The sequence below is a fragment of the Acipenser ruthenus genome, chromosome 41 (genome assembly GCF_902713425.1).
Source record: "Acipenser ruthenus chromosome 41, fAciRut3.2 maternal haplotype, whole genome shotgun sequence".
Lineage (NCBI taxonomy): Eukaryota > Metazoa > Chordata > Actinopteri > Acipenseriformes > Acipenseridae > Acipenser > Acipenser ruthenus.
In genome coordinates, this window is record NC_081229.1 from 1,971,705 (window position 1) to 1,999,130 (window position 27,426).

Here is a 27,426-nt window from a genome sequence, read left to right on the forward strand (position 1 = left end):
GTTGTGTCCTCCGCTCCGGATTCCACATCCCTGCTACAGACACCATGTGAAGCGCGGCTTTTCCTTTCTCTCTCGCTGTGTTCAGCTGCTGCTTCCGTTTTTTCTTTTTTTTTTTTTTTAAATCAGTCCATTTTTCATTTTCTTAGTTCCACTAAATATATTATTATTAATATGAAAATGGTCACTTTTCTTTGCAATGTTTTTTGTTTGCAGCTGGCTGGATTATTTTTAATAAATAGGTAACACACCGAGTCACAAGCAAAGCTGGCAGAATCGTGCTGCCCAGGCTCCGTAGTAAAATAACACTAATACCAACAAGTCCACTCAGTGCTGTTAACACTGAAGAGCACACAGGAATAATACTACTCTGCAGTCGCATACGACATCGTATAATGTAATCGTACTAGCAGCAGACGTCTGACGGGGTTTGTTGCGTCCCAACGCGTTGTCTGGCGAGGTGACAGTGATATCGTGTCTATAATAATTTGCCCTCGCAGGGTAGTAGCGTCGCATTCACAATATCCACAGAGCTCGCCTTTCGCTTTTCTAAACAAGATTAAACTAGGTTACCCGCTCCACCCCTCCTCCCTCTCTCTCTCTCTCTCTCTCGCCTAACCAGCTACAGCGCGCAAACTCGGGTCTGTGCAACCCCGCTCTCCCATAGGTCGCCAAGCGAGGAGTCATTCACCTGCCAACCGCTGCTCTCCAAGCTGATTGGCCTCAGTCAGATCTGGAATGTCAGTCATATGCAAATCGCCTGCCACACGGTTCTCAGGCTCCAATTGGGTAAGGGGTCGTTGTGAGTTACCGCAACTCTGTGGGGTGTGGCCGCTCATTGGTTGGCGGGTATCCTGTCTATTGTGACGTCTCAGCTAGCGCCTCTTGATTGGCCGGATCTTTTGTTCTGACTCAAGAGTAAAACAATGAGTTTGCATAGCCGCGCCCTCCCGCTCCCACACTGACTGGATAACTGCGTGATTGATGTGAAAGGTAGCGAATGTTGCTGGGAGAAGGAGATATCGGCCAGCCAGTCGCATGAGAGGACCCGCCTTGGCTGGGCAGTGCCCCTCGATGCTGAGTTGCAGTTCTGCCCCAGGCCACGGGAGCCCCTGTGGGCACTAGAATGAGGCCCATTTCTCTCTATCGAATACAGCAATGTTTTTAACCAGGTGATTGCCAAAAATCTTCGCTATAATCAACGTTACCCTTTTACAAACACGAAGTACCATTCACGAAGGAGCTGACATTCACAAACCAGGCAGCACAGAAACCAAGACTAGAGTACACACAGTTTGATACCCTTTCACACAGGAAAAATCTTGAAAAAAATAGCAGGAAAAAAAGGAGATTTGGAGACGTAATAAATATAATATTTTTCATTGAATTTTCAGTGGACCTTTTCACTTCCCTCCGACACGCCCACACACGCTGACACACTGACACGCACACACACACACACAGTGACACACTGACACGCACACACACACACACAGTGACACACTGACACGCACACACACACACACACCGACACACACACACAGTGACACACACACACAGTGACACACGGACACGTGCTCACACACACGCTGACACACACACGCTGACACATTGACACACACACTGACACTGACACACACACACACTGGTTTATAGTGTTAATGAGAGCTTTGCATTGAGTCCCGTATCGCGCTGATTTCATGTTTGAAATATCTGTTTCAGCATTACAGGGACATGGCCTGTGTTCTCGTGAGGTAGGTTTCATCAGGTTTTTCCCATCATGTTGGGACTTTCTTTTTGACTCAGTAAGTGTTATAAACTTGCTCTGGTAAACACAGACACACACTGTGTCACACTGACTGACAGACGCACAGACACACTGACACACACTGTGTGCGTGTCTCTGTGTGTGTGTGCGTGTCAGTGTGTGTGTGTCCCTGTGTATGTGTCTCAGTTTATGTTCGCACTGCAGCACAGAGCTGCTATTGAGTGCAGTGGTTCAGCGAGGGGGAGATCAGTGTGCTCCGAGGAGTCTGGGAAACACGACACCAACACTGCAGACTTAACCCTTCAGTCACCAGACTGCTGCAAACAGGACCCAGGCTAACACCAGCTTCCACCAGCCTTTCACCTTCCTCTGGAGGCCTGGGTTCCAATCTAGGGGGCTAGGTGGCGCTAGTGGGTTCTTGTTAATGCACTAGACCAGCCTTTCACCTTCCTCTGGAGGTCTGGGTTCCAATCTGGGGAGCTAGGTGGCGCTAGCGGGTTCATGTTAATGCACTAGACCAGCCTTTCACCTTCCTCTGGAGGCCTGGGTTCCAATCTAGGGGCTAGGTGGCGCTAGTGGGTTCTTGTTAATGCACTAGACCAGCCTTTCACCTTCCTCTGGAGGTCTGGGTTCCAATCTAGGGGGCTAGGTGGCGCTAGCAGGTTCAAGTTAATGCACTAGACCAGCCTTTCACCTTCCTCTGGAGGCCTGGGTTCCAATCTGGGGGGCTAGGTGACGCTAGCGGGTTCATGTTAATGCACTAGACCAGCCTTTCACCTTCCTCTGGAGGCCTGGGTTCCAATCTGGGGGGCTAGGTGGCGCTAGCAGGTTCAAGTTAATGCACTAGACCAGCCTTTCACCTTCCTCTGGAGGCCTGGGTTCCAATCTGGGGGGCTAGGTGACGCTAGCGGGTTCATGTTAATGCACTAGACCAGCCTTTCACCTTCCTCTGGAGGCCTGGGTTCCAATCTGGGGGGCTAGGTGGCGCTAGTGGGTTAATGTTAAACTTAACGTACTGAAATGTATCCATAAGTTGACAGTACAAATTCTATTGGCATCAAATTTAAGTTGCTACCAAATGATTTATTAGTGAGTGAGTCAGTCTGAGTCACTGAGAGTTAAATAATGAGATCACAAACCCAGGGGGGGAGGAGGAGGAGGAGGAGGAGGGAGAGAGGGGGAGACAGCGTGACTTGAAAGCTGTCCTCTATATATTAGAGATGTTTACTCGTGTTAGAACAGAAGTAGTCCTCTCACTCACACACACCCATTTCCTTCCTCCCCCCCCTCTCTCTCTCTCTCTCTCTCTCTCTCTCTCTCTTGTTGTTTACAGAGAGACATTACAGCAGCTCAGTCAGACACCGTGTCAGCAGAAGCATTACTCACCCTGTCCGAGAGAGGAGGGGATAGAGAGAGAGAGGAGAGGAGAGGAGCACGGCAGGGGGGTGGGGGGGAGGAGTCTGGGAGAGACAGAAAGCCTGTTCATATTCCTGTATGAACTCCTTGACCGTATCTTTTTTATTTCTTGTTTCCAAATAATCACGTGTGCGTGTGTGTGTGCTGGTTTATTAGGAATGCAAGTCACTGGGATATAAATAGACAAAAAGTGACTCACACGTTACTCTAGAGTGGAAAAAAGAGGGAATGAGGGAAAGGGAGGGAGCGGGAAAGAGAGATGGAAAAAAGGGGGGTTTGGAGTGAAGGGGAGAGAGAGAGCAGTTTTCTGTACAGGAAATGAGAGGAGAGGAAGGGAGCAGTCTGTACAACGGAGCCTCACTGCTCACTAGAGACTTTGAACCAGAAAAACACCCAGAGCCTGTTTAAACTTCTCATCTGAGACTGATACTGATACCAGCGCACACACACACAGACACACAACGTGACACACACACACTGACACACACACACTCAGACAGACCCACACTGACACACACACTCAGACAGACCCATACTGCAACAGATTTCCTGTTCTAAACTCCAGAGCTTCTGTTTAATAAGGCAGGCTCTGTCAGGTTTCCCTACCTTTCGATCCAATGCACATTACAAACAAACCTGACAAGCACACTCACACAGACACACTTTTAATCTTGACCGGCACTCAAAGAGTTAACCTGGGGAGGCTGCCAGGACCACCTGTCAATCAAACCACAGCAAACAATGGGGGTGTGGTCAACTGAGGCTGCCAATTAGTGAGGCAGAGAGAAAGTCCCTCCCACTGCCCAATCAGACACCTCGGCACTTACAGAGGGCATCGCCGCCTTCTGTAGCAAACAAGCAGGACCAGTTAACCCCTTCAGGTACAGAGAGAGGTCTGGGTTTATAGTGCACACACGCACACACTGAAGACACTGAGACACACACACACACTGATTCATTAATAAACAGAAAGCAAGCAAGAAAGAAAGACCCTGTGTGAGGGACTACAATGCCTGCAGTGTGTAGAAACTCCCTGCACAGCTGTCAGGGTGTGACACATAAAGGCCACAGGGGGGAGCTGCTGCTGCACGTTTGCAGTGCATGGAGGAGACGAGCCGTCAGCCCTCATACAGGGAGCTCCATCTAATAGAGAAGATGGATGAAACGCTGATCAATCGCTACAGTATCGACGAGAGCTTAAAGCAGCGGAGTGGCACTCGAAAGCACCCCCCCACCCTTTTTTTCACTACGACACCTCCCTGACTAGCGACTACATCATTCTCTTACATGCGGCACTGAACCAACTACATGAAAATATTACAAGTTTACAAAAGCCCTTTTTTTTTTTTTTTTAAGGAAACAAATATAAATATCCAGTGCTGAACTGGACCCTCATATCTTTCCCCCGCTTCACCTTAACAGGGTGTAGCAGTAAAAAGCTCAGGTGTTTTCTTATTAAACAGGACTCTTCTTTCCATCCCTGTTAGTGCTTATCAGGGTCAGTGAAACCAGGGGGTCAGTGCTAATACTGCTAGTGCCAATAAGAGGTAAGAGAATGGATTCTAAACCCCCTTCGCTTGCCCCTGCTCTCTCTCTCTCACACACACACACACACACACACACGCACGCACGCACACACACACACCCCCGCGTGTGTGTAAAGCCGCATGTCCGCTGATTCAGGAGCTGTAGGATGATATAACCTCCCCTTGTTTACAGCCCCCTCTCTCTCTCCTTTTTGTTTTTTTTGCACCAATTTCTTTGATTAAACTTTGCTGTTGTCACGGCAACCCTGTGAGGGCTGCCACTCGTCTGGTGGAGAGCTCTGCTGTTGCCACGGCGACCGCTGGCCTAGCGCTGCCCACGGCAACGACCCTGGGAACAGGAAACCCATAATAACCAAATGGGACCAGTGTGTGTGTCTGACCGACTTGCTAGGGAGAAGGCAGCATGGAAGTTTATAGCTACAGTCAAGCTTGACACTACAACACATATCCATGCCTATTTTTACTGCTAAATTCTTCCAGGATTTATTAAACTAACCTATCCTTCAGCCTCCCCCAAAGCTGTGCAGTGCTGCCGCAGTTCACACTACTGGACAGCAGAGGTCGCCGTTGAACACAGAAATTCAACATTTCAGCTTGCAGTGTGAACAAGCGCTAGGTATTTCTTTATATATATATATATATATATATATATATATATATATATATATATATATATATGAATACATGATCGTATTATATTGTAACAGACCTGTGTGTACACAGAGCGAGGGGATAATTGGGACAAACTGACCAGGGCACTTGCCCTACTGCACCCAGCCCTAGGTTTCAGAACTGCCCTTGTTCAGGTATATCATTTCAAAATGACCGGGTAGTGTAGGTGCCGGGAGTCTGCAGAATCGGGGCCGCTGGTGAGCCAGCTCTGAATGAAGTGACCCCGCTGCTCACCACAGCGTGAATATCGAAGTCTCACCTGTGAGCCTGCAGCGTTACTAATCCCAGATTGGAACCCAGGCCTCCAGAGGAAGGTTAACCCTGTGTGTTCCGGTTCTGTGCTTGTTTGTCAGCGTGTTTTTTTTTTTTTTTTTTTTTTTCCTGTCACGTGGGAGGTGGGATGTGAGTGTCCTGTCGTCACGGCAACTGCCCCGGCACACAATGACATCGTGCGTCAGCAAAGCCACTCTGCCTCTCTCCCCTTCTCCCTCATCCAACCTACACACTCTCTTTCATCTAACTTTCAAACCATCCTCTCCTCTCCTTCTCTCTGTATCTATCCTACACACTCACTCACTTTCAGTATTAATGAGTCCTTCACTCCACTCCCCCCCCTCTCTCTGTCTCCATCTAACCTTTTTATCCATCCTGCAAACACTCACCTTTCACCCTCCCTCTCTCCATCTGCCTTGCTTACTCATTCGTTTTGTCACTACAGTGTCAGTGAATCCCTTCTCTCATCCCCTCTCCTGCTGTCTCCCCTTCTCTTTTATTATTAATAATTAGTCGTTTGCAGACGCTTTTATCCAAATCGACTCACAGAGACTAGGGGGGTGAACTGTGCATCAACTGCTGCTGCTGCTGCAGAGTCGCTTCCAACAGGACCTCGTTTGTTTGACGTCTCATCCGAAGGACGGAGCACAAGGAGGTGAAGCGACTTGCTCAGGGTCTCACACACACATAGTGAGTCAGCGGCTGAGCTGGGATTTGAAGCTCCAGGTATCAAGCCCCTTTCTCTAACCACTGGACCCCAAAACCTCTCTCCATCTATCCTACAGACTCACTCCACCCCCTTATCACCCTTTTCTATCACATCCTCTTTCTCCAGTTCAAAGTTTGAAAAGAAAACTTGAGACGCAGTAATGAGTATTTAACCTCAGCCCCAATAACTTTCATTATTGTGTTGTCTGTGTGTGTCAGTGTGTGTGGGTTTGTCTCAGTTTGTCTCAGCTGCTCTTTGTGTCGGTCTGTCTGTGTGTGTCAGTGTGTATGTGTGTGTCTCAGTTTGTCTATGTGTGTGTGTGTGTGTGTGTGTGTGTCTGTTTGCCTATGTGTGCCAGCGTCTCAGTTTGTCTGTTGTGTCAGTGTGTCTAAGTTTGTCTGTGTGTGTGTGTGTCTGTGTGTGTGTCAGTTTGTCTATGCGTGCTTGTGTCAGTCTCAGTTTGTCTGTGTGTGTGTTTGTCTGTGTCAGTGTCTCAGTTTGTCTTTGTGTTTCTCAGTTGTCTGTGTCGGTGTCCCTGTGTCAGTCTCAGTTTGTCTGTCTGTGTCAGTCTCAGTTTGTGTGTATGTGTGTGTCAGTGTATCTGTGTGTGGATTTGTCTCTTGCTCATGCAATTAGCTTGAAGGCCTCTCTGATAGGAAAGAATGACTTCGCCCAACATCAGCTCTGTTATGTTATGTTTCTAATATTCCTGTGTTAATTGGTGTACTAAAGACCAATTTGAATTCAAAGAGAGACAGGTTTATAGTAAGAAAAAGCAGAGAAAGAAGGCAGGGTGTGAGAGGGAAGGAGGGAGGGAGTGCGTATGAGAGGGAGGGAGGGAGGGAGTGCGTACGAGAGGGTGGTACACTGGTGTGTCTGGGCGTGTCTGCTTACCACAGAACAAGTCTGGACACAGTTCTGAGTGCTGGAATGTGCAGCTCAAACAGACAAGCACTGATACACACACACACACAAACAGACAGACAGACGCACACACACACACACACAGACAGACAGACATGCACACACACACTGAGACAGACAGACAGACATGCACACACACACAGAAACACTCACTAAAAGACATACACAGGCAGCGAGACACTCACTAAGATACACACACTGATATGCAGTTTCATGCATATCAAGCATGTATATAATCCATTTAATTTCACGCACAACAAATCTGACTTTCAAACTGCCTCACTGTTATACTTTGTGTTTAATTCGATAAGGTGACAAACGTTTGTGTAAAAGTCAATAACACTGATGAAGGCACTAGACCCCGAACGCTGGTCTGCGTGACTCAGTTTAGTTTTAATAACACTGATGAAGGAACTAGAGCCCGAACGCTGGTCTGCGTGACTCAGTTTAGTTTTAACACTGATGAAGGCACTAGAGCCCAAACGCTGGTCTGCGTGACTCAGTTTAGTTTTAATAACACTGATGAAGGAACTAGAGCCTGAACGCTGGTCTGCGTGACTCAGTTTCATCTAGTTTCAATAACATTGATGAAGACCCCAGTCTGCCCCCCCCCGCTGTTCCCTTACCTGTCCCGGGGCGGCCCATGATGATCTCCTTCCTCGGCGCCGGATGCGAGAGCTCAGACGGCACGATGACGGGCAGCAGTGCAGTGGGGGTGGGGTGGAAGGGCACGGGCTGTTGCAGGGGGATCCCCAGGGTGAACCCCGAATTCAGAGCGGAGCAGGAGGAGGAGGAGGGGCCTGCCTGGCTGACAGAGCAGGATGAGGATGAGGAGGAGGTGGAGGATGAGGAGACTCTGCCCACTATAACGCACCCGTTGGCTGCCTGGTTCTGCGTTGCTAAGTGGGAGGCGTTGATGGGGACGGGCATCTGGAGGCCAGCGCTTTTAACCGACGGGCAGACAGAGGAAGAAGATGAAGACGATGAAGGAGGGGCAAAAGAAGGTCCTACAATGCTCCCGGATGCTGCCCCCGCCGGCCTGGCTGTCCGGGGGCCGGCCCTGCTGTCCGGGGGCTTCTCCGCGAATTTGGCCGGCAGTAAAGGCACGTCGGGGTTGCGGACGATCACTGGGGAGTCTCTCTGGGACTGCTGCTGCTGCTGCTGCTGCTGCTGCTGCTGGGTCAAGGCTGGGACCCTGCGCACTGTGGGGGAGGGGTCGGAAGTGAGGGCCGAGGGGGGAGGGGAGAGGAGCAGGGGCAGGGGGGAGGAAGAGGAGGAGGAGGAGGCTTGCCCCCCCCCAGCTGCTGCTGCTGCTGCTGCTGCTGCCGCTGCTGGAGACATGGCCCTGAACCCGGCCGGCGTGGAGGGCAGTGTCGGGGTGTGGGAGACAGACTCCACGCCAGAGTCCGTGCTGTCGCTCTTCTGGAACTCCGGAGGGGCCGGGAGGCAGATTCCCAATCCCAATCCTGCTGCAGAGGAGGAAGGGGGGTGGGAGTGGGAGGAGGAGGAGGGGGCATGGCCCACAGCTTCCAGTTTGCGTTTATTGGGGCTCATGGGGACGGTGAAGGTTAGGTTGGCGTGGAAAGTGGGCAGGATCCCCGAGGAATGCCTCTCTCTGTCCCGGTGCCCCGTCCCTGGTGGGGCCCCGCTGTGGTGGTGCAATCCCGGGGCCCCCTCTGATTTGGGGGTGCTGGCGCTCACGTGCCTGTGCCTGGCCCCCCCCGCCACCCTCTGAATCACAGGGGAGGCCGTGATGGGGCTGAAGTTGGCCGGCCGGAAGCCGAAGAGCGGGGAACGCGAGGGGGAGGGCGCCGGGGAGAAGGGGGACTGGTTGGAGACGGGGGAGAAGGAGGGGGTGCCGGAGCGCGAGCTGCCCAGGGAGACCAGCATGTTGGCCGCCTCGCACTCGTCGAAGTCGAAGCGGGAGAGGTCCTGCGAGGAGGAGGAGGAAGGGAGGAGGGGCAGGGCCAGCCTGGGCCTCGAGTCAGCCCGGCCGCCGCTGGTCTCGCTGCTGCTGTCCCGGGACGTGTCCTCCCAGTCGAACTCGCTGCTGGCTCTCCCGGTCCTGGAGAGGGGGTCTGAGGAGAGCCGGCCGCTGCTGCCCGCCGCCCCGCTCTCCATCTCCTTGGTTCTCATGGAGAGGTGCCGGGAGCAGTACCCCCTGCGCTGGGACTCCTTCATGCAGCCCTCGCGGGAGCACAGCCGGCGCCACTGCTTGCCGTTGAACTTCTTGCGGATGCCGTTCGGGGTGCAGACCACGTCCCCCTTTTTGTATTTCTGCTGAGCCGCGGTCAGAGGGGTGCGGGAGCGAGAGGAGGACCCGTTCCCCCCACCTCCCCCTCCCCCTCCCCCTCCCAGCCCCCCTGGCGTGGTGCAGCCGCTCCCCCCTCCCTGGCTGCTGCTGTTGGCGCTGCTCCTCCCGCTTCCTGCAGACGACGACATCACTTCCTGGCTCAGCAGGAGGGGGGAGGGCTGTTCAGGGAGGATGAGGCATCGATTGGAGGAGCCACCTGTCAGCACCAAAGGCAACACTCCCCCTCCCCCTCCCCCTCCCCGAACCCCTATCATCGGAGGGTACCCTGCAGACTTGGAAGGGGAAAGAATCTGTCTCTGGGAGCCGTGCTGCTGCTGCTGCAGGGAGGGAGGGGGTCCCCGGGAGCCTGGCCGCTCCGCCCCACCCTCCTCCTCCCCCACACCCCCACCTCCTCGGTCCAAAAGCAAAGCCACGCTCTCCGCCCTTAAAGGGGAGGCCATGTTCAGGCTGATCTTGGACACCTCCATGTCTTCGGGAGGGGTGTGGTTCTGGATTAGATGATGCTGCTGCTGTTGGTTCTGGTGCTGGTTCTGCTTCTGCTCTGCCCCCTTGTTTTGTGTCTCCCTCGCGGAGAGCAGCAGGAGGGGCTGGTTCTGTGCTGCAGTGGGCTGGAGAGAGCTGAGCTGCTGTGGTTTGAAGCGAGGGCTGCTGCTGTCTCCAATGGCCATCGCGCTGCTGCCGGCAGGAACGCTAGTATTACTGTTATTATTACTGATGCTGCTGCTGCTGCTGCTGTTATTGGTGTTGGAGCTTATAACCCCGCGGCCGGCACTGATAGCACAGATCTCCTTCTCCACCTCCATCTCTTCCGGAGTTTGCGTTTCACTGGCGGAAGACAGACGAGGAAGAAGAGGAGGCCCCCCCCTGATTCTCTCGCTGCTGCCCTCCTCGATTATGACACCCCCCACTCCTCTTCCTCCCCCTCCTGGACCCATGAGTATTACTGCTGCTGCCGAAGTAACTGAAGACAAAGAGGAAGAGGGGGGGCTTTCCTTGTTACCCCCCCAGGGAGCTTGCAGCAGCCTTAGGCTTGAACGGGCAACCCAAGCCCAGTCCTTCTCTTGACCAGACGCACCTGGGTCGCTGTTACTCCTGCTGGTGTCGTCGTTGCCATCGTTATCATTATCATTATTCTTGTTATTATCATTATTGTTAGGATTATTATTGGAAGCTCGGTCGAACCGCACCCTGTAGGACTGGGGGGGGCCGGGTCTCGTTTCCATGACGACCCCCTCCCTGTAGCGGCTCTCGTCCTGGCCGACGCGGGCGCACACCCTGGTTCCCACGGCAACAACGGCGTCGGGGGGCGGGGCCTCATCCAGAATGGGAGGCAGCGGCGGGGGGGCCCCCTCGTAGAAGGCCAGGGCGCGCTCCCCGTGGAACTGCACCCCCAGACCCTGCAAGAGGCTCCCCTGTGTCTCCACCCCGCGCTGGGGACCCTGCTTCCTCCGAGCCAGCGGCCGCTGGGACGGGATCCCCGGCCGGAACTCCCACTGCTCCTCCGAGGGGGCGAGAGGTGGGGGCTGGGGGGAGGGTGTGTGGATGGCAGGGAGGGGCGGGTGCAGGGGGAGCCTGGCTGCCGTGGAGCTGCTCGGGGCGGGCAGGTTACAGTTAGGGTTGGCGTTGGCTTCCTCCAGCTCGGAGTCGGCAGAGTGCTCGCTGGCAGTGTCCGTGGAGGAGGAGCGTACGGACAGCAGACCGCACTTACCGTCCTGGTTGTTTTCGTTATTATCGTCTTCGTCATCTTTATTATTGTTGTTGTTGTTGTTATTTTTATTGTCGTCGTCATCGTCGATGCTGTCGGGTTCTCCATCGGCGTTGCTCTGATCTGCTGTCTTCCCGGCGTCCCCTCCTCTTCCTGATTCCGACTGGGGTGCCGAGGCTTCCCCCAGCCCAGCCTGCACCCCTGAGCTGGCGAGATTCGAACTCGGGGCCTCACTGCCATTGCTGTCTTCCCGGCTGCCATCAGAAGCAACCACACTACTGCTGCTGCTGACTGGAGAGGCTCCCACACTCTCCATGGTGCCCCCCGACACGGCCTCCGTAGTCCCAGCACCCCCTGCTCCTCCTCCTCCTCCTCCTCCTCCTAAACCCCCCCTGTAATGCTCCAACGTGTACTTCTTTTTCGGGGCGCGGGATTTGAAGGTGGCGGTTTTCCGGCTGGAGGGAGGGTTGGTGCTGGTGCTGCTGCTGGCGTTGCTAGAGGAGGGCTCTCCCGTCCCACAATCTACCTCTCCTGGCCCCAGTCCTACTGCGCTCTGCGGGCGCTGGTTCTCCCTGGCCCTCGCCCCTTTGCCCTCTCTGAACTTGGAGCCCTGCGGAAGGGGAGGGGGAGGGGGAGGGGGAGGGGGGTGCTGTGGGAGCGGATGGTGTTGGTGATGGTGGCTCCCTCTGCTGGGAGAGGCCGCTGTGTCCTGGCTCTGCACTCTGCTGTTCGGAGTCCTGCTCTGTGCATGATAGGCGTCCGCTGGGCTCGCTTGCGGTCTGCGCTGAGCCCCTGTTGAAGACGGCTGCTTCTCTCGCTCCCTCTCCGCCTCCCTCCCCCCTCCTGTAGACTCCTGGGCCCCCTGGGCACAGGGGGTGCTCTGCTGGGCTGAAGGGCTGCGTTTCTTCCCTGCTTTGGTCCTTGTGGAGGGGGGTGAGCGCCCCCCTTGCTTTTTCAACGGCATCTTTCTTTTCGTTTTCTTTCGTTCTCTCTTCCTTTCCTCCTCTTTCTCGTTCCTTTTCTACTTGCCCTTGAGACGTTATTTACAGAATCTGAAAAAATAACAAATGCACACACACAAAAATTAATAAACAGATGAACAAACAGAACATCAGTGTTTTTATAATGAGTTCCGTTATAACTTTATACAGGTGCTGTAATTCACAGTTGTTGTTTTTTTTTTTAAATAGTGTTTTATTGTGTGGTCAGGTGATCCCTAGGTGTAGTTGCTGCAGGTATCCACCAGATGGCGAACAGACAAAAAAGAGCTAAAGCTGCGCGTACTGTAGGTAGTCTTCAGTTTCAAAACGGAAATGTGGTTTTAAAGCCGGTGCAGCACATACAGGAGGTCCTCATGACGCGTAACAAGCGCACAGACAGTGAAGGGTTAAACGGTTTGTATGAAAATGGAAAGTTAAGCGGATTACAGCCAAATGCAATCCGAAACATTTATAAGGAGGCCACGAGTGTGTGATAAAAGTTTGCCGAGGATTCACAGACGACTAAAAACTCAGATCTGAAGAAAAACAATGGAATCAAAATCAAACATCAAATGCATTTTATAGTGATCATAACACTAATACTAATACTATTATTATGAATTAGTCATTTAGCAGACACTTTAATACAAATCGACTCAGAGAGACTAGGGGGTGAACTATGCATCAACAACCAATAGGAGCTCGTTTGTTTGACGTCTCATCCTGAAGGACGGAGCACAAGGAGGTTCAGTGACTTGCTCAGGGTCGCACACAGTGAGTCAGTGGCTGAGCTGGGATTTGAACCTCCTGGTATCTTTAACCACTGGCCCACCAAGCCTACTACTACTAATAATAATAATAATAACAATAACAACAATAATAATAATAATAATAATAACCAATCTTGGTGAAATTCACAAACAGGAAATGAGACTATCATCATTATCAGTCTTGAACTTTCACATACTGAACAGTTCTGAATCAGAGAGGAGAGAGAGACAGAACAAGAGAGAGGGAGACAGAAGGAGAAAAACAGGAGAGATGAAAGGATAAAGAGGCTGAGAAACAGAGAGGACAGAGAGGAGAGAGAGAGAGAGGAGGGAGTGGGAGGAATGGAAATTCTGGTCGGTTTCACACTGTGTGTGTGTGTTTTTTTTACTTGTTCGGTTTTAACCGCTTAGCTGCTGGCTGAGTGACGTGCCCCCATTTCAAAGAAATGCAACTTCCTTCCTGTCTGATATTAGCACTACGGCCATGACATCACCCAGATGAGCTCTATCTCCCTCTCCCACTCTCAGCTACTCCTCTCAACCCAGATGAAAGGCATGAACATTAACCCGCTAGAGCCACCTAGCCCCCCAGATTGGAGCCCAAGCCCCCAGAGGAAGGTGAAAGGCTGGTTTAGTGCATTTTTTTTTTCTAACAAAACACTTGAAAAATCGCTGTGTGCTTGAGGCCTGGTTTATTGGCATCATGAATATTCATGAGAATGCGAGCATTGCGCTGCATGTGTGTGTGTCGGTGTGTGTGTGTGTGTCAGTGCGTGCGTGTGTGTGTTGGAGCGGAGCAGCAATTGATGTTCACTCTTAAAAACCTTGGGTGCGTCACGTGAACCCACGCGCCTGTCTCGAAACGACGGTGAAGCAGGGATCTGGAAACGGTCGCTCCAGCACCCCTCACTCAGCAAAAACAAAAGACAAAACAACTAGAGCAGTGAAGTGGCCGCTGGCTGAAAGCCTGTTTCATCTTTAAAGAGTTCTTGATTGATGCAGCGTGCTGAGCAACCCTCGGGGCAGGCTTGAGAGGACGTTTAACCCTGTCTCTATGGGACTAATGACTAGAAATGAGCCCAAGTCCAGCATACAGTACGATGTGTCCCATGGCAGCAATGAAATAAGAATCATACGCTGTCCCCGACAAATACTAATCAATAAATAGATTATGAACAGAGATGCCAGCTTTGTGAGATAAAAATCCCTAGCACCCATGTCAAAGTGTGTGGGGGAAAACATTAGCACAACAGAGCTGCTACATTACAAAATAAAGAAATCAATCCAAAACACTGGTTAATCCCTGCACCACATAGCTTCTCAAAGAGGCCATTTACCCTAGGCAGTCTGGTAGGGTTAAGATGCTCCGAGAGGCTGAGAGATTGACCTCTTTTTGGCCATTCAATCTGTGGTTCATGTCACTGTTTTTCAAATTCAAAATAAAAATATGACAGACAGAAAATAGTATCCAGTCTTTATGGACTCTTTATTGATTATACATGCATATGCAAGTAGCATTCATGTACCCAGAAATACTTTTCTAACCATTATTAATACAATACTAACCCATACCATAACTGAAAGTTCAATTGTGTGTGTGTGTCATTATAGATAGATAGATAGATAGACAGATAGATAGATAGACAGATAGATAGATAGATAGACAGATAGATAGATAGATAGATAGATAGATAGATAGATAGATAGATAGATAGATAGACCTCAAGTAAACTCCTGGCAACTCTCAATACTGTAACAGATAGGGTTTTAAATTTTAGCCACATTTTCATTGATTTTTGTACAACTCAAGCTCATTATTCAAATGTTAATAAAACACAATGTTGACAACATAACTAAATACAGTGGACATTACTAAATACAGTGGACATTACTAAATACAGTGCACAGAACTAAATACAGTGGACATTACTAAATACAGTGCACAGAACTAAATACAGTGCACATTACTAAATACAGTGGACATTACTAAATACAGTGGACATTACTAAATACAGTGCACATTACTAAATACAGTGCACAGAACTAAATACAGTGCACATTACTAAATACAGTGGACATTACTAAATACAGTGGACATTACTAAATACAGTGCACAGAACTGTACCTGTAAATACATTTCTTATCATTTAATACAAAACTGTACCTCACACTGGCATATGAAGTTGAACTAAAACATATCAACTAAACCTCTGGCAACTCAATAACAAAGCAAAAAAGGTGTGCCATTTTAGATTGTAAAACTGTATTCCCTGTCCTAAAGACATGTTCTCCTGTCGCTGATATATCCTCTCAGGATGGCAAAGCAAGCAGCTGCGGTACCACTTTACTGAAGCAGAGTATTGCTACTGAGTACAACGGAGTCTCTGTATCATCGCTATCATCTGTGGGGAGGGTGAAAAGGGCACTTTTCAAATCTGGGGTATATGTGTGCAATTTTTTTTTCTACAGTTGTAGGTTGATTCGTGGGTTCATGTTAATGCACTAGACCAGCCTTTCACCTTCCTCTGGAGGCCTGGGTTCCAATCTGGGGGGCTAGGTGGCGCTAGCGGGTTAATGTTAATGCACTAGACCAGCCTTTCACCTTCCTCTGGAAGTCTGGGCTCCAATCTGAGGGACTAGGTGGCGCTAGCGGGTTCATGTTAATGCACTAGACCAGCCTTTCACCTTCCTCTGGAGGGCTGGGTTCCAATCTGGGGGGCTAGGTGGCGCTAGCGGGTTAATGTTAATGCACTAGACCAGCCTTTCACCTTCCTCTGGAGGGCTGGGCTCCAGTCTGGGGGGCTAGGTGGCGCTAGCGGGTTCATGTTAATGCACTAGACCAGCCTTTCACCTTCCTCTGGAGGGCTGGGTTCCAATCTGGGGGACTAGGTGGCGCTAGCGGGTTCATGTTAATGCACTAGACCAGCCTTTCACCTTCCTCTGGAAGTCTGGGCTCCAATCTGTCGGAGCTAGACAGTCTTATTCTCCTCCCCACCCTCCTCCTCTCTATCTCTCTCTCTGACTCACTGTAACCAAGGAAATTCCTTTGAACACAAAAGAGCCAATAGAATCGGTTCAATGCCGATGATGTCGTAGCCCATTGGAGGAGGGAGGTGGAGGGGGCGGGGATAGGGGAGGGGGAAAGCCAATTAGAGAACAGTGCCGGCTTTGGGACTGGAAAAATCCTAAACACTGAACAGTCTGCCCGAGAGCTGGGGGGGGGGTTCTAGTGGTCAGGACGAGCGCAGGGTTTTTCCCATATTCTGTCAGTTTTAACTAATGCTTCACAGTTCTTTAATTCTGAATCAGTAGGAAAACAAAAGTAGAACTCGTACCGTACTGAGAGTTAATTCAAAAATCAAATAAATCACATAAAAAAATATATATCTCTGGAGTAAAAAAAATTAATAAATAAAAAATGATTGTGCTACACCTAGGCGTGGAACGATAGATCAAGTGTCAAGTTATTATTGATAGATCTGTTTAGATTACTTATTGAAAAGCAGTCATGTGATTTGATTCGGAATCAGGAAGCCGCTCAAAAGGAGCTGGTGACTCGGACTCTACAGGCTCAGACAGAGAAGATACAGGAGCAGAGAAAAAGCACAGAGTTTGACTGGTAAGCATCATACACAAACTGTAAAGGAATGGTGAATGCAACGACTACTACTACGACAAATAATAATAATAATAATAATAATAATAATAATAATAATAATAATAATAATAATAATAATAATAGTCTGCTTCCCCCTGGCAGGCAGGTCTACACTAGCAGGTCCAGCACTCCTCCCTGGAGCCTCGGGGCAGGCAGGCAGGCAGGCTGCAGCTACACACAGCTATGCTAGAGCTGAAGTGTACACAGCAAACACAATCAAAGCAACATATAAACAAACTGCCACTGCCACTTCACTGTCTCAAAGAGCAAGGCCGGCACTCACTGAGCTGAGCTGAGCTGAATTGAGCTGTGGTGTGCTGTACTGTGCTGAGCTGTGCTGTGCTGAGCTGTGCTGAGCTGTGCTGTGCTCTACACACTGGGGAGATGAATTGTTGCTTGTATGTATGCAGAACTAAGGGGTGTGGGGGTTTGGGTGAGCGTCACAGGCTGTTTTACTACACACCCCCCAGCACTAGCTCACTCTCTCTCCAGCAGTTGCTTTCTCTCACACACACCTTGTTTTCTCACTAGGGTAACCATGAACAGATAAATCGTGCCGCTCTTACAGCAAAAGATCTTACAGAGAAATCAAAGCAAGCGTTTCCACAACTGCAGTGGCACCCCAAAATGTTCCAATCTATTTTACTAGTAATGCTCTCGCTCAGGATGGAAATAAGATTCCTATTGCACAGCCGTTTCACCCATCTCCAGCTTTCACTACCAGCTTGATTAGCCACAGTGTGTTTAAGTAACAAGCTCAGGTATGTCTTATTAATGTCATGGTAAAACCAACCCCTCAAAATGTTCCAATCCATTTACTACCAACAAAAACACAAAGATCCACTGGATAGATAATCCTCCAATCAATACAGGCATGGCAATAAGACTCCCACTGCAGAGCGGTTTGATCCATGGTTTCACGATGAGTTTAATAAAACACACCTGAGCTTGTTCCCTATGTACTGTGGCTAATCAAGTTCATAGTAAAACCTGGAACAGGTGAAACTGCAATGCATCTTCCTCTGGAGCCTGGGTTCCAATCTGGGGGGCTAGGTGGCGCTAGCGGGATAATGTTGATACACTAGACCAGCCTTTCACCTTCCTCTGGAGGCTTGGGTTCCAATCTGGGGGGCTAGGTGGCGCTAGCGGGTTAATGTTGATACACTAGACCAGCCTTTCACCTTCCTCTGGAGGCTTGGGTTCCAATCTGGGGGGGTAGGTGGCGCTAGCGGGTTAATGTTGATACACTAGACCAGCCTTTCACCTTCCTCTGGAGGCTTGGGTTCCATTCTGAGGGGATAGGTGGCGCTAGCGGGTTCATGTTAATGCACTAGACCAGCCTTCCACCTTCCTCTGGAGGCCTGGGTTCCATTCTGAGGGGCTAGGTGGCGCTAGCGGGTTCATGTTAATGCACTAGACCAGCATTTCACCTTGATCTTCAGGCACGGAGACTGAACTGCTTCCTCTCTTCCTCCCTCACCCCCCCTTAGAGAAAGGATGGTTCTCCAAAAAACGTTTCAATCCTGCTATAGCTCTGCCAAGTACAGTCACATAAAACACGAGAGGTATGCAGTACTAATAGTAGAAGAAAAATCTACTAGCACAGAGCAGTATGCATGATATTTACTATTGTAGAGAGGCCTGGATTTATCAACATTTATCACCTCAAAGGGAAATATATATTGTGCATATAACGTATACATGTACATATAAGATGGTATGATGAGATATATACACATACACACACATTATATATATATATATATATATATATACATACACATAAATGTATAGATAGATAGATAGATAGATAGATAGATAGATATGGTAAGTTAATAAACTGTGAGCAATCACTTTACAGAGCAACACCAACACTATTGTGTTATTGATAGGGGGCAGAAATATGTAGTGCTGTGTCTTGTTTGACTTTACTGTAGTACGCTACGAGTCACGTTAAAAAAAAAAAAAAATGAAAAAAAAAAATTGACAATAATAACCAAAAACTAGCATACTCTCCAAGTAAGACCGTCAAAACTGCTCGTGCGTTTTATACAAATAATAATAATAATAATAATAATATATTTATAATTTAACGGACGGGAAATGATTCCTGCAACACGAAGTGGGGGGAGTTTGTCTGTAAACATGTTATTATACGCTGTGGATAAACATTCCAAAACAAATAAGAAATAGAAAACGCAAGATGATAAAACTTTCCCCCTGGTTTTTTTTTTTTTTTCGCTCAGTACAGGAATTACTTCGAGAGCTGGGCAGGATTAGATTACTATGTAAAAACTACTCGTCTACTTGACACTTACCACGAACCAAACCAACGCGCCTCAGTCACGGGGGCCACGATACGACACCGCTCCACTCGACAGCTCCGACATCGCGGCGCGTTATTTTATTCTTCTTCAGGTAAAAAAACAAAAACACATAATACAAATTAACATACAAAACTCTGCTCGCTTGTTTTACTCCACAGACACAAAATGGTGAATGAACCTCGAACAGCTGGCCCGTCTAGCCAATCAGAATTCACTGACAGGTACAGTAGCCAATCCCCGCGGCTGCAACTCCTCGAGGGCGGGGCGGACTGTCAGATTCAGGTTGACAGGCGGGCCCAGTCGGCCAATCCCAGGGTGGGAGAAGGCTCGGAGAGGGCGGAGTCGATAGCTTCTGTGCTTCAGACCTGGCATTTACAGTAACCAATCCGAGAGCCAGGACGCTAAGTAACAGCGCGGAGAGGGGCTCAGGGGCAGAGACAGAACGCAAGTGGCCAATCGCAGTAGCCCGGCCCTAAGCACGGGGCTTGTTTACCAACGCCAAACACGCAGGCGCTACTCTTCCCTGCTCAGTGGTCTCTGGGTGTTGTAGTTTTTAAACGCAACTTCCAAGTTTTAAAGCGCATACAAAAAACTACAACACCCCCCTCCCCCAAAAAATACACCCACCCATTCCACCACACGGACACCGTGAAAAAGTAAAATAAGGTGGGGGGCTGAAACTCTACACTTTTAAAAAATACAGCTGTCTCTTTTTTTTAAACTTGTCAATTTTCTAGAGGCTTCTGCAGCCAGAGGTAACATTTTAAAAAGTGGAACACGATTTTTCGAAGACAAAACTCACCGTCCGTCACCATTTTTCAGCCGCGCTTTTGTTTCTGTTTCTGTTTGTTTTTTGATTTTTTTTTTTATTTATTTTTTTTGTAAACTCTGGTCTCTGTTTCCTCTCAGCAACAGAATCCTTTTCCTAACCCAATCACAGCGCTCTCTTCGCCTCTCCTGCGACGTCACTGCTCAACATGCTCCGCCCCGTCCAGCCGGGACGAAGAGTTCGAAGGTGACGTCACCATCCCGCGTTCCCATTGGCCGTGTTTAGACCGGTTCTCTGACCAATGGCGAGGCGGAGTGGTGATGTCACACGCGTGTTGCCACCAGCTGTAGCGGGTGGGCGTGTCCTGGAGTAAACTCGAATTACCCCGTGGTGTGTGCGCGTGTAGGTTTTTACTATTAGTAATAGTGCAGCGCTTCTAATGCACACAGAGACGGGTTATAGCTAGATGCCAGTTACACACACACACACACACACACACATATATATATATATATATATATATATATATATATATATATATATAGCTCAAACAGCCAGCTGCCCAAGGTTTCGATATGTTGTACATATCTTTATCAAGGGAGCATGTGTTTGAATAAAATAAATAAATAAATAAATAAATAAATAAATATATTTGCTTACCGACCTACATGGGCAAAGCAGCTTAAGTAAAAGTACACTTTATAGAGAAAAGAGATTTAGCAGAGCTCAGCTGTGTGCACTGTTATATACAGTATTAATAATGGCAGATTGGACAACTGTACTGCTGCTGCAATCTATTAAACTGAAGGCTAAACCGTGGCAGACTCCCTCCCTCCTTCCCAGCCTCTAAACTCTCACCACTAGAGTACTGTAGACATACACACACACTGACACACTCACACACACAAACACATATACACACACACACAACCACACAGACACACATACATACAGACACACACACACACACATACATACACACACACACAGACACAGACACAGACACACACAGACACAGACACACACAGATACAGACATAGCACACAGACATACACTCACACACATACACAAAGTTCTCTGTTAAAGTTTACTGCTTTGGCATTGTGTGGTAAAAGCACAGCACAGTGCAGTAAAGCACAGAGAAGATAATGAACCAGCCCCCTTCTCAAAGTTTACTGCTTTGGTATCCTGTGATATGAAGGATGAACACAGAGGGCGCTATTTACAAGCAAGTGCAAATTGTCAGTGAGTGACAGTGAGTAAAGTGTGTTACATATTATGAACAACTAGACAACTAGAACTAAAGGGCAGCTCCTGAACTCATAGTCAAAGCAACACAGACGTATCAACGAATACAAATAGCAATGCCATTGGAGTAATCGCAACACGAAGCACTCAGAATGGCTGCACATGTCTTACACAAAGTAAGGGAGCAGTACAACAAACACAGCATTGTCTACCATTATTACATTAACAGAGATTTGGATCATCATTCTCTTAAAGGGAAGTCTCTTACAGGGGAGCTCATGGTCTGTTGTATGTAAATGCTTTGGGCCATACAACCACCCCCCCCCACTCCTTTCTCAGACTCTTCTTAAACTTCTCTGCAGGACTCCTGACCCTGACTAGACCACGACCTTTCCTGTTTGCACCCCAGCGTGACCCCTACAACGTTCTTTTATGTCAACTGTCAATCAGCCCTCCACCCCGCTGCAATGCACACAGACAGACAGACAGACAGACAGACAGACAGACAGACAGCACTACAATAGCAATGAAACAATTCCATACTAACAGGTCCTTTAAACCTTCACATAATAATAATAATAATAATAATAATAATAATAATAATAATTAAATACAGGTTGATATTGGTGAAACAGTTCTAGATTGTGGCAGTTTCTACAACACATACACTTTATACAAATCTATTTTGACCTCTTTCAGGACAGCTAACCATTGCTTCTTTAAAATAATGTTTCTCTGGCTAGCACTCCTTCAAAGGGGTGCCAGTGATCATGTAAACTAGTGCTCATGAGAGATAAGAAAGTGGATTGAAGAAGCAATGGTTAGCACTCGTTTAAAGGGAGGCCAGTGAATGTGGGGCTGTGCCTGCCTCCCTCCCCAGGATCCTCATTAAGTGTTTTTGCAGCAGATAGTAGATTTGCATTTCAAACACAGTTTGATATCATCAGCTGGTAGGTGCTGATTGAATTCCCCGCTGAAGTGGAACTGATTCTCAAAAACACACTTACTCTTCACTGAGACGCCCCCCTCTCCCAATCATCTTCAATGGCACTGCAGACAAACAGGCTGGGGCGCTTCAGTGGCAATGCAATGGTTCTGTATTATACTGAGAGGCAATGGTGGCACGAGTACAGGGCAGCTACAATGGGGCGAGGCTGGTAGAATGAGACCGCAGTGTGCTAACTACACCCTTCCCAAACGGACAGTGGCACTACAATGTAATGACAGTGCTGTATTACACTGAGGGGCAATGGGAGTACAAATATTGGGCAGCTACAAAATTGGACGAGGCTGCCAATGGTAGAATGGCAGCAGAGTAAACTAACTATACCACTCAGAGAGATCAACTAAACAGGAACAGCAGCAGGGTCAGCCCTGGCCAGTACTGCTTCATCTCGGACTGGGACCTGCTCAGATGAGCTGCAGGAACAGTTTAGCTCAGTAGGGGGCTCCCTTTCTCTTTCAATACCCCAGAGTATTAGTTTAGTGCCTATGTGGGGTGGGGGTGGGTTATGTTGGGTTATGCTCCAGTTATGGACTATTAAATGGGAGGAGGGGGAGGAGGGGGGTGGGGGAGGGAAACTGAGATTGAGCAGGAATTGTTATTTAATCTTCAGAGCTTTGACAGAACTTCACTGAAGGAAAGATTATTAAATATTAATGCTGCAGGAGGAGGGAGGAGGGAGGAAGGAGAGGGGAGGGAGGAAAAGAGGGGGAGAGTAGTGAAAGAGGGGGGTTGGGAGGGGAGAGAGATTGAGGGGAAGGGAAAGGACGATGGGGAAGAGAGGGAAAATGTGATGGGGAAAGAAAGTGGGAGGGAGGCGAGAGAGGGGGAAACTGGGAGAGAGGTAGAGGTGGGATAGAGAGTGGAGAAAATTGGGGGAGGGAGAAACAAGGCGTGGTAGAGAAAGAGGGGGAGTGACAGAGAAAGAGAGACAAAGGGGGAGAGATAGAGAGGGGGAGAGAGGGAGATACTTCACACATATCCCACTAATGGGAAACAGAAGCCACTGGTTTGTAGTTGCTGTTAGAAAATAAGGCTTTTAAAGAAATAAATCTTTTTGAAGTTGCTGGAATTACTGAAACGACTGAAAGGATTTGCTCTGGTTTTTTACTCAGCAGACAGAAATCAACCGCTTTCTTTTATTCCATTTTCATTGCCATCTCTCCCCTTTATTGTGGCTTGGAGGAGAGGAGGGTATTTAACCCATTTTGCGACTGATCAAAACCACACTGACTCAGTACTTACTAAGGGCTGGAATATTTTCAAGATGTTTTTTTATTTTGTGTATTTCTTTGATGAAGTCTGTGTCTCGTTAAGGGTAATTCATAACTAATTAAAGTGCCCCCCACCACACACTCACACTGGCACAGACACACGCGTTTGTTTAGTGTTTAAGAGTTTTCTTTAAAACATATTTTTTTTCTCCCTGTAGGCACTATAAACGTGGGCGCGCGCACACACACACACACACACACACACACACACAAACAGAGACACACACACACACACTCACGAGTGACACAGAACTTCTGATTTGAAAGGGGGTCCAGGTTAACTATGTAATTGCTGGGTTGAGGTCATTTCCTTTTGCTCGTGACAGAAAGAGGGAGGGGAGGGAGAGACATAGAGAGAGGTAGGGAGGGGTGTAAAGAGCGAGTGTGTGTGAGGGAGTGTAGAGAGAGGGAGTGTGTGAGTGTGAGAGAGAGGGAGTGTGTGTGAGTGTGAGAGAGAGGGAGTGTGTGAGAGTGAGAGAGAGGGAGTGTGTGAGTGTGAGAGAGAGGGAGTGTGTGTGAGTGTGAGAGAGAGGGAGTGTGTGTGAGTGTGAGAGAGAGCAAGTGTGTGAGAGTGAGAGAGAGGGAGTGTGTGAGTGTGAGAGAGAGCGAGTGTGTGAGAGTGAGAGAGAGCGAGTGTGTGAGTGTGAGAGAGAGGGAGTGTGTGTGAGTGTGAGAGAGAGGGAGTGTGTGAGAGTGAGAGAGAGGGAGTGTGTGAGTGTGAGAGAGAGGGAGTGTGTGTGAGTGTGAGAGAGAGGGAGTGTGTGTGAGTGTGAGAGAGAGCAAGTGTGTGAGAGTGAGAGAGAGGGAGTGTGTGAGTGTGAGAGAGAGCGAGTGTGTGAGAGTGAGAGAGAGCGAGTGTGTGAGTGTGAGAGAGAGGGAGTGTGTGTGAGTGTGAGAGAGAGGGAGTGTGTGTGAGTGTGAGAGAGAGCAAGTGTGTGAGAGTGAGAGAGAGCGAGTGTGTGAGTGTGAGAGAGAGGGAGTGTGTGAGTGTGAGAGGAAGTGTGAGAGAGAGGGTGTGTGTGTAAGAGAGGGGGTGTATGTGTGAGTGTGAGAGAGAGTGTGTGAGTGTGAGAGAGAGGGTGTGTGTGAGTGTGAGAGGAAGTGTGAGAGACAGGGTGTGTGTGTAAGAGAGGGTGTGTGTTTGTGTGAGAGAGAGGGAGTGTGAGTGTGAGAGAGAATGAGTGTGTGTGAGAGAGAGGGAGGGAAGGGTGTAGAGAGGGAGTGTGAGAAAGGTTTGGGAGGAGTTTCCCTGCTATTTGTGTCTTGGCTCAGTGCTGCTATCTTGAGCGCTCTGCTGTTTATAGTCTCGGCTCCACACTGCTTATTTCTGACTCAGGAACAAACTTTTCCTTTTGGCACCTCGCCTGCACAGCACAGCTTCCCCTCATTAGACCAGACACCCTCCCTCCCCCTCTCGCTCTCCCTCCCCACTCTCCTTGAAATAAAATTCAAATGGTCATACAAGCATTGCCAAAACTAAAGTTAGAGACTCAAATATACAGAAATAAAACTAATATCTATCTATCTATCTATCTATCTATGTATCTATCTGTCTGTCTGTCTGTCTATCTATCTATCTATCTATCTATCTATCTATCTATCTATAGCCATCACACTCACAGATATAAGTAACTTTCTCTCCTATTCCTCACTTCAACTTCAAATGGTCTTTACTGACCTGACAAGTCATACAAGCATTGCTAAAGTCTGTACAGCAAATATAAGCTCTCTCTTTCTCTCTCTCTCGCACGGCTGTCAGTCTCTTCTCTTGTGCTGCAGAGTCGGCGTGATAATCTGATTAGTGACCCGCAGCTGCTAACTGGGAAAGGGGGAACAAGTGAGAGCGGGAAAGAGAGAGAGGGAAAGTAAAGGAGAGAGTGGGAATGAGAGAGGGAGAGATAAATAGGAATTGCCACAATATTGAAAGTTGGGACTAAAGTAAATAGTTTTAATAGTCAACAGCTTCAAAATGATGTTTAATATTGTTTAAACATACTGTATCATTTCAACACTGAGACAAACACACACTGAAACACACACACAGAGACACACACACACTGAAACACACACATAAACATACTGACACACACAGAGACACACACACACTGAAACACACACACAGAGACACACACACATAAACATACTGACACACACACTTACACACACTCACATTGAGACACACACACACACAGACACCCACATTGAGACACACACACACCCACATTGAGACACACACACACACACTCTGTAGAGAGGTGAGTGGGTGAGTTAGTGAAGTTATGTGAGGGCTGGCATTCTAAAAAAATAAACAAACTGAACTACAAAAAGACTATTGAGAGAGAGGGAGAGGGGGAACAGAAAGAGAGGAGGAAGGAGAGATTGGGGAAAAACAAAGAAGAAATGAGAGAAGGGTACAGGGAGAAAGTGAGAGGAGAGGTGAAAGAGGGAGGGAGGGAGAGAGAGACAGAGAGGGAGGACTTCCTTTGAGTTTGTTTTCTATGTGTGTTCTGTGTTCTATAGTTTGTGTTCAACAGTCTATATTATTTTATAGAGCACTAATGTGTATGTGTGTGTGTTTAGTGTGTGTCTCTCTTTGTGTGTGTTTACCTCTGTCCCTTCCTTAACTCCCCTTATTTTTCCTCTCTCTCTCTCTCTCTCTCTCTCTCATGTTGAGTCTGTAGTTCACACAATGGCAGCACTGTGCACCCTGAGCACAGCTTGAGACACACAGGGGGCGAGGGATGGAGGGAGGGAGAAAGAGGGGAAATAAGTACTTTTTATGTAACTTTTATAATCCTTTTATTTTAAAATATATAAATGATAGAATTTGTCAACAAGATACAACTGAGAAAAACACACACACACACACACAAACCGCGATCAAAGCTCAACAATGAACTCCTTGTTTTCTGTACTTAACATTAAAACATAAAACACCCAGATTAGCTTGACCCAGATACAAATCAAGCAGGTAAAAACACAAACTACTATTTATTCAGCTGCCAGACATTCAAAACAAACAAACAAAAAAAAAAAACTCCATTTATTAGGAGCAGAGGAAACAAGAACAAAAAGTATATTCAAGTAATTTGTTATTACCGGAAAAAACAAAGACTAAAGCAGACACACGGTTTGAATGGTGAGAGATGGTTATGTAACGGCCGGGTTGCGCACATCATGTTCAGTACGCATCGAGTGTCCCAAGAAAACATTAATCAATTCGACTACAGGACAACCCAGCTGATGGTCGTTAACACAACCCGCAGCAGATTTCATAAGCAGTAAATACGTGATTAGACATTAAAGACAGTTAACAATAACACTGTTTTTAACACAAATGTATAAGAAACTATTTGTGTGTTTGCTTTTAATAAACATCTTAATCCTCTGTACAGAAACATATTTTAAAACAATAATTTTTATTTTTGAAAAACAAAGTAAAAAGTGAAAGCAATGCGCGAGCAGGGAGTGCGTGGAGGCAACGCAGCTCTTCACGCCGACTACGTTGCGTGGTGTCGAGGGGGAAAGAGGCGGGGACGTCTGATGGCTTTGCTCGTGTGGCGCCGCTGTGTCTCCATGGCAACGCCGCGTGCTGCAGTGACGCCAGAGAACGCTGGCGGTGGGCGGGACTCGCGTGGGCGGCCCATGGAGTGAAATATTAAACCACCGCGCGAGGAGAGCAAAGGGAAAGGGAGGAGGAGGAGGAGGAGGAGGAGGAAAAAAAAAAAGAGAGAGAAAAAAAAAACGAGTGTCACAGAGTAGGAAACAACTGAGAAAAAGAAGCAAGCAGACAGTGAGCTGCGTGCTGTATTACTGGAAGAACGGACGCGGTTTGGATTCCTTCAATATGCACGCTGGGATAGCAGAAAACAGTGGACAACATTTCTCCAGACTGTCCTGCTAAACTGAAAAGTAACTCCCCTTCACCACCACTCCAACTCCAAAACAGAAACACCATTTTACTTTTTTTTTTTTTTTTTTTTTTTTTCAAAACACCCATCGCAGTACCGCTTCTGTACCGAAGGAGGGAGAGGGGAGAGCAAGCGAGCCACACTGAGAGGAGTGACTGAAA

The 27,426-nt window shown here is 48.3% G+C and overlaps 1 protein-coding gene across 3 annotated transcripts in view; it reads right to left on the bottom strand.

Moving 5' to 3' along the window:
• Positions 1-20,015, bottom strand: part of LOC117434006 (protein capicua homolog) — a 38,674-nt gene extending 18,659 nt beyond the window's left edge. For 2 of the 3 annotated variants that reach the window (XM_059011090.1, XM_059011089.1), the window contains exons 1-2: positions 19,052-19,254; positions 7,933-12,377 (exon numbers count right to left, since the gene is read on the bottom strand). In XM_059011090.1, the coding sequence (XP_058867073.1) occupies positions 7,933-12,289 (4,357 nt within the window). In that variant the 5' untranslated portion in view covers positions 12,290-12,377; positions 19,052-19,254. Of the gene's footprint in view, positions 1-7,932; positions 12,378-19,051; positions 19,255-19,862 lie in introns of those variants that run through there. The other variant, XM_059011088.1, reaches the window with a different exon arrangement.
• Positions 20,016-27,426: the final 7,411 nt, after the last annotated feature.